This window comes from Octodon degus, unplaced genomic scaffold (genome assembly GCF_000260255.1).
Source record: "Octodon degus isolate 3935 unplaced genomic scaffold, OctDeg1.0 scaffold00142, whole genome shotgun sequence".
NCBI lineage: Eukaryota > Metazoa > Chordata > Mammalia > Rodentia > Octodontidae > Octodon > Octodon degus.
This window is the reverse complement of record NW_004524718.1, coordinates 6,385,478-6,397,549: the sequence shown is the minus strand read 5'-3', so window position 1 is coordinate 6,397,549 and position 12,072 is coordinate 6,385,478. Positions and strand designations below refer to the sequence as shown.

The window sequence follows — 12,072 nt, the reverse complement described above, 5'->3', positions numbered from 1 at the left end:
TTAGTTGAATTCAAACACCTATAGTATTTAGATGCCAATAAAATATTCACCTCTGAAAGGACAAAAAAAAGGACACAGAGGAAAGACCATTTTGTATTTATATATACAAAATAGTTAGGATAAATTTACAGCTACTTTCGCTCAATTCAATGAGAAGAAAGAAGTGTACTAACAGTGCTTGGACAGAATATTCTATCCGCTTCTTGCACTATGGATAACCACTAAGAAGATAACAATGTACAGTGTATTGACTATCAAAACCGTCCTATTAATCAGCTGTGAAACTGTCTCATTCATATTTATTTCTTAATAAAAAATAAATATAAAAAAGATAACTAGGAGTGGTTGGAAAAATTGTAAATAAGTTGATATACTCATCAAGTTAGACAGAGAGTTTTTTTCATAATTTTATTGATATACAGATAGCAATGAGACAGTTTCAAATCAAATCAGTAGGACAGTTTCATAACTAACACACTGCATATATTCTTCTTAGTGGTTAATTGCTGTACAAGATGCGGACTTGAGATACTATTTACAAACACCATTAGAACAAATCATCCTATTCATTAAGAAAATGTAACTATATATCTATCCTAACCACTTTGAATACACAGATACAAAATGGACACTCATCTGTATACCCCTTTTTTTCTAAGTTCCGTTATTTGAATATCATAGGTATGTAAACTCAGCAAACTATTCTAAAAGAGTCCAGTAACCCATAATAGCATTGAGTCTTCTGTTTAACTGGCAATGTCAGAAATTATTGACCTGAGTCCCCCACAGCTCAACATAACAGCATGGCTTTACTTCCTATATTTCGTCTTCATACTTTTCTACTGGATGGTTAAGACCAAGGTAAAGCAGGACCTGTGCATCAAGAGTTGTAGCTTTTTGGTCTGAGAAGGTCAGTGAAATCCCCTCAGGATTTATCCTGAGATCCTAGACAGAAAGTTTTATGTTTACTGGAGAAAAGATGAACTTGAATCATGGAAGCTGAATTTGAAGGTCTATTCCACTACTTGTAGACTGCTTGACTTTTGACAAATTAGGTACCCTGAATTTTTCATCTATACATTGTTAAAAATAAACTGGACTTGATTGAAGTGTGGAAAAATTAAATATAAATGCATATCAGCCAATTAAAATTGTTAATTACCTTTCATTCTATCTCTTTCATTCATCACTATTTCATTAGAGATTTAACTTATAATCACCGATGGTTTGGAGTCTGTTCCCATTATAGACTGACAGACCCCAAGGTTATGTTTCCCAGATTGGCCCTGCCATGGTATAGATTGCTTGTTCTACTGCTTTTGACAGTTTTACATATTCCTCCAGTGAAAGAGGTATCTGGGACTTCCCCTCTGGGCTCTCCTGACAGAAAATGAAATCTAGAAATAAAGTAATTTTCAAGAACCCCATAGATGTAATCTTTTCAAATTTATTTTGCTTATATGAAAGAAATTTATTTTCCTAGACATTTGTGATGCATGACAAATGATCCGAAGGAAAGTCTCTTTTTTTTCCCTAGACATGGTGAGGTGCCAAGTGACTTAAAGCCCAAACTGTGTCCTGCTGACTCTGAAGTTCTGTGCCAGTTACTTAATTGTTCTCTGCCAGTCTGGAATTTCAACACAAAATAAAACTTGAGTTTACAATTTTTTATGACTTTCAAAGCCAGTGTTAACTCAAAAGCAGTTTATGGAATAAATTATTAAATAATGAATGTCACAGTAGGTCCACTCCTTTTGACATAATTACTGAAAGAATTCCAGTAGAGAGCAAATAGTGAAATAATAATAACCGTATTTTAGTGGAATTATAGTATTTTATTGTTTTAACTAATAATTTAATCAACTTTACTTTTGGCAAATGAAAAAGATGCTTTAAAATAGTGAAGTGATTTTTGTAATTATTAATTTAATCTATATGAAAATCAGAGACTACAGATGAAATTATTATATCCATTCTGCAAATGAAATTAAGGCATGTGTAGATTATTTTGTCACAAATCTTGTTTAAGAAGTTATTTTATGATAAAATTTTATGAAAAATTTCTTCAAGATGCTCATACTTTTCCATATTCTTAGATATTTTATTCCATGAAAAATGTAATTTTTGTCAAAAACTTAGGTAATGCTGTATCATATAAATAACAAATATTGTTCTTCTATATTATACCAGAGCCTTTAAAATACATGAATTGTTTTTTGTTCATACAGAGGACTTTAAAGTTTTTTCACACATTTCATATCTATAAAGTCATTGAATTTTGAACATTAAAAAATAAAATAAAATGTATGAATCGCCAATCTCCAAATACTTTTGTCTTGCTTAGAACACATCATACAGCTCTAGATATTGTCACTGGGAAACTCCTTGTAGCAGAAAGAATAGCACTCCTACCTACGCTCCAGCTTGATATGTAAGTATGCCTGCTTGTTTTGAGGGTGCGCAGGTGCTCAAGGGCACTCTAATAGTACTTAAGAGGATCATCTACTGCCTACACATCTGTTTCTCTTATGATTCTATATTATTAACTCAAAAGACAAAATGTACCTCACTCATATCCCCCACATAGATGTGAACAAAACAAGCAGCCTTGTCTGTTTGGGAGGACACCTGAGATGCAGTTCACTAGATGAGACGTTCAAGATCTGCTCTTAGGCGTTTGAATTTGAAGTAGGAAATTCAATCAGTTGTTAGGTAGTTATTCTAAAGAACTGACATAAACTATTCAATCAAAAAGAAACACGGATAATTTGAAAGTTGTAAAACATGAGAGCATTAAAAACAAATTGTTCATTTATATAAATCTTTGGGAATCTCTACTAATATGACTGTATTAATGTAAAAATGCACAGACACACATGTACAGTTTTTAAAGCTTAGGAAATTGAAATTGAGAAGTGGAGATAATACTGGCTTCTTTAGGGTAGGTGTAGGAACTAACAGTGTTTGCAACCTGTTCACCTGCCATATAAGATTAAATGATGCCAATTTGTTTTAGCAATTTGCTGCTAGAGAAAATATATCTAAAGTTCAACAAATAAGTTACACATTACATTCAAGAGCATTGTCTGCTGTGGTAGCCAATACCTATAATCTCATCACTCAGGGAGCCGAGGAGGTAAGATCACCCTGAGTTCAAAGTCAGCCTCAGTTATGTAAACAAATTCAAAGCCAGCCTGCATTACACAGCCAGACCTTGTCTCAAACAAAAAAAATTAATTAATTAATTAAGTCAAAAGTGATTACTTGCAGGATTCAAGATCAATAGACAAAAAACAACTTTACTGTAATTTGAGTGCAAGCCCAAATTACACTGAAATATTATATTATCTAATTATAAAGACTATTAAAAACAAAAGGTACCCGTAAGGGTATAGAGAAAGAGGAACCTTCATACAATGCCAGCAGGTGTATTTAGTACAACTGTTATGGAAAAGCAACATGGAGATTCCCGAAAATGTAAAAAATAGGACTGTCACATGGTACAGCTATCACACCAGTGGAACTGAGTCAGTATCAAAGAAATATTTACACTCTCACGTTTATTGCAGTCCTGTTTTCAATAGCTATGATACAGAATGAACTTGGGTGTTTCTTGACAGATACATAGATCGACTATGTGCTACCTATACACAGTGGGATGTTATCTAGCCATAACAGAGAATGGAATCCCGTCACTTGCAGAGTCCTGGGAGGAAAGGGAGGATGCTTTTATGTGAAGAAGCAGCCACAGCACGGCATGTTCTCACTATGTGTGGATGCTATAGTTGACCCCAGGGAAGCAGAAAACAGAAGGTGGTTGCCAGGGCCTCATGGGTGTGTGGAGCAGGGTGGGAGAGTGGAGGGGGTGCAGTTTTAGAAGAGGAATCGCTTCTAATGTTCCATAGCACGGTGGGGTAGTCACGGTTGGCAAGAATTAATTTAATATTTCCAATAGCTATCAGGGAGGATTTGAGTGTTCTTAACACAAAGAAATGGATGTATGTCTGAGATGGTAATTATATCCATTACCCAGCTCTGTACATATGCTTAAGTTTATATTTTCCAAAATATGTACATGTACTGAAATGTTTCACTATACCCATGAATATGCACAATTTGGTGCTAGTGAAAACATTAAAAATTTTACTATCAAATTTTCAAAAATCAGACATATTTCTATGCAATAGTAATGAATACCTCCAAAATAAAATTAGGATAATTCCACATAAAACAGTATCTAAAAAATAAATCTTCAATTATATGTTGTAAAATAGTTTTAAAAGTATACAAGATCAATATCAAGGTATTAAATATGATTTTATAAATAGAAATATATTCCATATTTACATTTTGGGAGTTTATATTGTTAAGATGTTAATAATTGCCAAATTGAGCTAAAGATTTAAGATAGTCTACATCAAAATGTGTCTCACTTTTCTCTCATTGCTGGGACAAATACCAGAAACCCAAAATGAAAGAAAGAAAGGTTTATTTAGCTCAGAGTTTGTGGTGGGGCCGGGGTGATGGCTCAGTGGAATAAGCGCTTCCCTGGCAAGCGCAAGGGCCTGAGTTCAATCCCTGGTTCCGCCAAAAAAAAAAAAAAAACCCAAAACAGAGTTTGTGGAGGTTTCAGTCTATACTCAGCTGGCTCCAAGGCAGAGTGGCACATGGCACAGGGCAGCAGCTCATGTGGTAGCAAAGAGCAAGAGAGCAAAGTGCACTAATGGCAGCAACAATAGCTGCAGAGAGCAAGTCTGTCTCTCTTATGTTGCATTCAGGCTGTCTGCCCCAGAATGGGTGTAGCACTCACACCCATAATCTCAGCAGTACTCACACCCATAATCCCAGTGGATCATGAGTTAATCACAAGCTCTAGAATTCTGCCCCATGACTGCACGAGGCTTTGAGGGAGGGCAACTACACACAAACCATAACAAAATGCAACCTGTCTTCTCCATAAAAATTGGCAATATGAACTTAAGAGTCACCTACAAATAAAAGTGGTCCAGCATATTCTGAACAATCTGGAATGAAGGACAAGTTGGAGGAGCACCCAACTTTCTGGATGCAAATCATAAAGCCAGGGTAATCAATACAATGGTTATTAGTTTAAGGACAGAGAATCTGAGACAAAATTAAGAGTTCAGAGGTGGGGGGGAACATCTGTGGTCAATTCAATTCATTTTTCACAAGGTTTCTAAGGCAAAGAGTTTCAGAAAAATCTTAGAATTAATAGACAAAGCAAATTACACAATTAAAAATTGGATGAAGAATCTGAATATCTGAATAGAATTTCATCAATGAAGTTGTGCAAGTAACTAAGAAAAACATGAAAAGGTGTTCAATAGTATTAGTTGCTCAGGACGTACAAGACACTTGAGATGTTATTCCATACCCACTGGGATGGCTGAATAAAATGGAGGAAAACAAAAGCTAGCGAAGATACGGGAAGAGTGATTTTCAATCAGGCACAACTGAAAGGAATATAAAATGGTAGTCACTTTGGAATTTGGAGGTACAGATATTTTGCTGAGAAAATTGTTGAAAAAGCTCTAAAGTTATATTATGATGATAGTTACACAAATACACTAAAGACTACTTAACTGTATACTATAAATGACTGAACTGAATGTTATGTTAAAAATTTTTTAAAGGATGTTTTCTGTGAGTTCTCTAAGATACGTATTGTATTCAAATAACTGCAAGTGAAATTTCAAATTCATTTTATTCATATTAGAATTTGCATCAGTGGGCATTTGGGGAAAGAAGTATGAAAATTGATCTGAGACAAACTTTTCAAAATACTAAGGTTAGCACGACGAACACAGACACGACCCAGACACATTTGTTTACTTTTTTCTGAATGAGAGTCCCGTGAAGAAAAAAGAACTCGATCTTACACTGCCTTCTCCTATGCACTTACAGCTTTTCCCCAAAACACAAAAATGGCTGCTAGGTTATTAGCAATCTGGAGGGTAGTAGCAATTTGCAGACTTTAAGGACAGGATTTTTATGAAGGTGACTGCATGGGACATGAATATGGAATTTTTTAGGAGCTAAGCCAAATATGTAGCAATTTTTGGCTTTAATCTTTTCCCACTCTGCAATGTGTAGACTGACTTTAAATAATTTTATTTCAAATACATAGTGACATTTAATAATTCAGCTTTCTAAAGTGCTTTTATCTAATTTTCTTGATGTGTCATACTTTGTAACAGTGTTTTCTTTTTTGCTGTGTTAGTTATGGAATCTGAAGGCTGGTGCATGCTAGCCAAGCATTTTACCACTAACTAAAAATGCACACACACACACACACACACACACACCCCCACACACACTTGTATATCTATGTGTGTGTGTGTGTGTGTGTGTGTGTGTGTGTGTGCATATGTGTATTTATATTTGTACCTTGACCGATCCAGATAGAAAATTAGCAGGACAATTGCCTGATTCTTATTTGAACTATAGGACATGATGCCTGAGTTTAGCAATGTAAGAATTTTATATTTCTGCTTAGAGTTTTTTGTAGAGATCCACAGCACCACATGCCACACTGACCCCACCCTGGGCATGCTGGGCAGGCTACTAAGACTGGATATGGTGGTGCACTCCTGCAGTCCCAATGCTGGGAAGGCAGAGACCGGAGGATCACTATGAATCTAACCTGGATAGTGAGACTCTGTACAAAATATATTTAAAATTTTTTTTTCATAGAAACATGGCTTTAAAAAAAAGGACCACCATCTGGGAAGCTACCATTTGTGGGTAGAAATGTTTTTCAGGTCAGAGTTTCTAAGGCCAGCAGATTAAAAAGAAATTATGGTAAGAAACTCCAAAAATCCTTCATGCCTGGAGAGACAGGGAGAGGACTGGTTGTCCCAGAGCTGGAAGCTTTTGCTCATTTCTGAGAATCCTTAGGATGACAGCTCTGGTTGGCAGAAGGCCTCTTCATCCTTTTGCCAAAGTACATGTAGCGCGTGGTCCTTTCCATCTGGAATTCTAAAGTCTAGGCCAATGGCACAAGAGGCGAGTTTGTAATGTTACCCTTCATCAATCAGAACATCAGAAATTGTGATTATTAGTGGGAGGGTTTGGCTAAGGTTTCTTTTAGGGGAAAAAAATAAAACAACAACTAAATACACTGACAAAAATAGGATGTTGGAGCACACTCACCAAAGTTAGCAGCAACTAGAAACTCTTAGGGCAGGATTTTTGATCAGTCTGTAGTCAGAGAAGGCAAGTGAGGATGATACTAAATAATTTGGCTCTCAGATAATGAGTTAATGCGAATATCTAGAGCCCAGATTCTCTTATTTCCAGACTAATATCTTTTCTGTTTTATTGGAGCCCTTGAGTTTGCTCAATGTCTTCTGCTTTCCATTATCAGTCAAGTACACTTATAATTACACTTGTGCTATTTATCTCTCTGGCTTCGATGTTTCATATTATACAACTATGGCAAAAGTAGTGAAGATTCAGATTTTTGAAGTAAATTATGAAGAATAGAAACTGATGGCGAATGTTTTGCCTTCTGGCCCAAACTGAAGGCTTAATTTTTTTAATTATTATTATCAGAGGAATGGGAAGCACAGAAGGTTGTTTTTACTGATTTTCCTATGCTTCCAACTAAGACTCAGTTATTCTGTTTTCCTTGACTTCTCTTACATACACTAAACTATTCTAAAATTTTGGGACAGTCCAATGAATTTGGGATCCCTTGCTAAACTCCCAGCGCCCTAACAATTTAGTAACCCTGAAAAACAGACTTAGAATCTGTGAGCACTCCCCAGAGGTAAAGTCTCATGTCTGCTGAGGTTTCTTTCAGGGTTTTCTTATCCCTAAGAGAATGTTATCTTGAATCTGCATGGAGTAATGGAAATGCTCTGGGCCTTGAGGCCTGGATTTGAATGTGGTTACCACCATTTGGTACTTACTTAGTATCCTTTCTGAATAGTCTGAAGCTCAGTTTTCTAGTCTGTAAGTTCTAATCAAATGGCAAGTCTGACCTTTTCCCTTTAAATTGGGCTGATCTTCCTATCCATGATACGGTGGAGGAAGAGGACCCCACGGCATATTCACTTCTTGCTTACTCTGAACACTTTCCATGTCATTGTAATAATCCTGTATTTCTGCATTTGCCAGACTTCGTTATTTTTGGCTTTGCCTGTCATTGTTGACACTGTGCTACATTTTCATTACAGAAGACTGCTTATGAGTCTCTAGTGCTTTGAATTTCACACCCACATATGTTTCTGGCACTTTCTTCCTCAGTTTGCCCATGATGTTTCTGAGTGATTCCTCGCTCATGCAAGACAGTCACAGGAATCCACCTGGACACCTCCCAACTTAACCTTCCTTTGATCTGCTATGATCTATTCCAGAGCTTATAGTGTGACATATGAGAATCAAAACAAAAATGATTAGGAGAGGTCTGTAACATTACTGTAGAAGTAAATGTGAAAAATATTAAATTTCTTTATTTGCCAGGAGAGAGACACCAGTGCACATGCTGCCTGGATGTAATAACACAGTATCAGAGACAAGGCTGGTGTGAAGGTGAACCTCAGTCCACAAACTTCTTTCCGTGATTCTGATTGCCAACCATTGACTGTAAACGTCATCAAATTTCCCTGTAAAGTTACTATTGAACTGAACCATTGAATTTGATTCCACCAGTTTGGTGTGTGATCAGAATCATGGAAAGGATTGAGTTTGCAAACTGAGGTGCCTCTGTTGTAACATGCTAATGAAAAAGTGGACAATGATATGGCTTACTGCTTAAGCATTCCTTCTAAATCACTAGCTGTGGATAAATTTTCTCCTCAAAATGCTAAATATATGTTACACATTCTAAACTCTTCACCTTCCTTGAGGGATGAGGCATCCTGCAGCCCCTCCCCACCACACATGTGAATTGTCTCCAAAGTCACTTTCTCCTGCACATGCTAACACATGCAACACCCTGAGCAAGGAAAGCACTCAAAAGCACTGCCACATGTTACCACTTAGAAAATGAAGGACATGGTTTTAACATTTTGTATAATGGTTTAAGTCCTCCAATTTTTAAAATGATGGGAGTCACCATAGAATTATTTAATTGCAATTGGAGTGCTGGTTTTAGAAATAGAAGTAACTCTGTAATCTCATTATAGTGATACTGCTGCAGAGGTCATGTTCTATAGAATAAGATTATGACTAGTTTCAGAATTTTGTTTTGATTCAGATACACAAGCTGGATCATTGTTTTTATTAAAAAGTAACCCTGTAATTTTACATTAATATGTTCTACCAGTATAAACAATAAAATGACTGAATTATGAAAGTTTTCTGTTGTGTGAAGAAAATCAGACACATGGTCATGCCACGTGATTCCTTTATATGACATTCAAAACAACAACACAAAAATGGTGATAGATTAATTAGAAAGAAGGGTACTTTCTGAGTTTATGGAAATTTTCTATCTTTTCACTGAGTTTTTAAAAAATGTTATCGTGTACATTTAAGATCTATATATTTTAGATAAGTGATTACTTTGTTATACAGCTATTATTTACTTTATTAAATGCATTCCTTATGTATTCTCTTACATATAACAACTGTATAATTATTCACTACATGTATTTACTTTATCTCATTATTTTTTAGATAAGTTAATCGTCAAGGTAGCAAGTTTGTCTTTCTTTCTTTCTTTCTTTCTTTCTTTCTTTCTTTCTTTCTTTCTTTCTTTCTTTCTTTCTTTCTTTCTTTCCTTCCTTCCTTCCTTCCTTCCTTCCTTCCTTCCTTCCTTCCTTCCTTCTCTCTTTTTTGTATTATTTTAGGGCAGGCCTTACAGAGTGTTCAGGGTCTCACTACTAGATCAGACTCGTAGAGATCTTCCTGTTTACAGGCTCCCAAGAGCCAGGATTACAGGCGTGTACCACCATGCCCCGTCTCAATCACAGGGGCAGATCTGGCATGGGAGGCCTGGGGATCAAACCCCTGGCCCCTGAACTTGCTTGCAAGCACTTCAATCTGCTGAGCTATTTTTCTGGCCTAAGGTAGTAAGTTAAATGAATGAATATGGAAAATAATACAACCTCTATAAATATAAGCAATTTCTCTTTCTTTTGTCTTGCTGAGTTACATCAGGATCCTTGATGTTTATATACTGCAAAAATTGAAATGCCTTCCACACACTGACAGGTCACTTCTCTTGTTTTTCAGCTTCTTGATTGCATTTAGAGATTCTGTTCTCTGTACTATTACACATATGTCTAATGGGCAGTAAATAAGTGTTTTGCTCAAGATTATCTGGCTGACTGGCTTAAATAGTGACCATTATCTCTAATTATGCATTACTTTGACTAAAATGATTGGTGGGGGATTGGTGTTTGTTGATTTAAGACTTTTAAAAACTAACACAAGATTACCCCAAAGGCACTTAATTTCAAACTTCTCAATCAATCATCTTTACTTTGAAGGTAGCGTGTAAATTGTTTTCCTTTGACTATTCAAAATCTTACATTGTGCCTTGTTCTCATAATCATATGTAAAAAACCATAATTGTTCCATACTGAAAATACAGTCAGAATTGAGTTTCTGTCCATCTCACATATAAACTGGAAGATAAACCTTAAAAACATGCATCTTTTTTAATAGAACAAAATGGGTGAATTAATTTGAAGTAAAGAATACTGAATTTTGCTTTTTTTAAATTATTGTTTTTGAGTTGGCCAAATAACTCAGTGGATTAAAGTGCCTGCAAGTGGATACAGGGGCTGGGGGTTCAATCACCTAGCCTGCTGTGCCGGCCCAGCCCCCAGGGTGCGCTGAGACAGCAATTGAGACTGGGCATGCTGGCATACACCTATAACCCCAGCTTTTGGGAGGCTGTAAGCAGGTGAATCATTATGAGTCCAAGCTAGTAGTGAGACCCTGAGCACCCTGTAGACCCTTCCCTAAAATACAAAAAAAAAAAAAAAAAAAAAAAAAAAAACAACAAAAAAAACCAAAACTGTATTTGAAAGGAAGTTTTAAGCCTGACCTTTACAAATTGTTTTTTTTTTTTAATTTAAAGTTTTAGTATAGCTTTATTTTTTGAAAGATACCACATTTTATAAAATGAAGGTAGAAGTACTCACACAGAGTGCAGTTCTTAGCACATCTTTACAGGCAAGGCACTGGAAATGTGAGATCACAGTGCATTCCACCAATTGGTACTTCTAGGAATAGTGGAAAGGCCTGATTGGAAAGAGAGAAAGGAAAGCATTCTCGGATGTACAGTTCAGGAAAAGGTAATAGACATGGTGTAAGCCTGATAAGACCTAACTGAGAAGGACTGTAAGGCAAAGCAGTCAATGGGATTGATATGTTCCATACCAAAGAAGGGCTAGGAAAGATGAGAGGTAGTTTCACTAGTGCAGGATTCATGGAAGCCAGGAAGCACGTGGAGTAGTCTCCTGTGTGTATGAGGAATGGGTTTCAAGATCTCAGGTTAAGGTCTGAAACACCACACAGTTCCATACCCTGTAACTTAGCGTACTTCCTGTATTTACAAAGAGCCACTATATACTATGTCCAAAAGTTTTGCACTTTGAGTTGTGACAGCAAAGTTAGTATGGATTTATTTTACCCTCTTCATAATTTTTGGATAAGATTCATTCTTATCCACTATTTTTTAACATCAGCATACTATTTAAAAATATCCTTATATTAAAAATTTACATTTTCACCTATAGGAAGCATTTTCTGGTTACTTTTTGGATATTCCAAATTGCCAAGGTATTCTTGTGCTTTGGGGTCACTGGGGACAATTCTTAAATAAAGTAAGTCTTGTGACCACAAGGACTGTTTTAGCCCAATAGTACATTTAATAACTATTCTTTTTTTTTTATAGTTATCATACATCTCTTTTTTTTTCAACAAATAATACACTGCATATATTTTTCTTAGTGGTTAATTGCTGTACAAGATGCGGACTTGTGATCCCATTTACAAACACCATTAGAACAAATCATTCTATTCATTAAGACAATGCAACTATATATCTACCCCAACCACTTTGAATACACAGATACAGAATGGACATTCATC

At 35.9% G+C, this 12,072-nt stretch overlaps 1 protein-coding gene across 1 annotated transcript in view; it reads right to left on the bottom strand.

The window, feature by feature from the left end:
• The window catches only part of C6 (complement C6), a 130,138-nt gene that overhangs the window by 108,691 nt on the left and 9,375 nt on the right, over nucleotides 1–12,072 (bottom strand). The window contains 1 exon segment of the mRNA XM_004648937.1: nucleotides 1,256–1,397. Coding sequence (XP_004648994.1) covers nucleotides 1,256–1,397 — 142 coding nt within the window.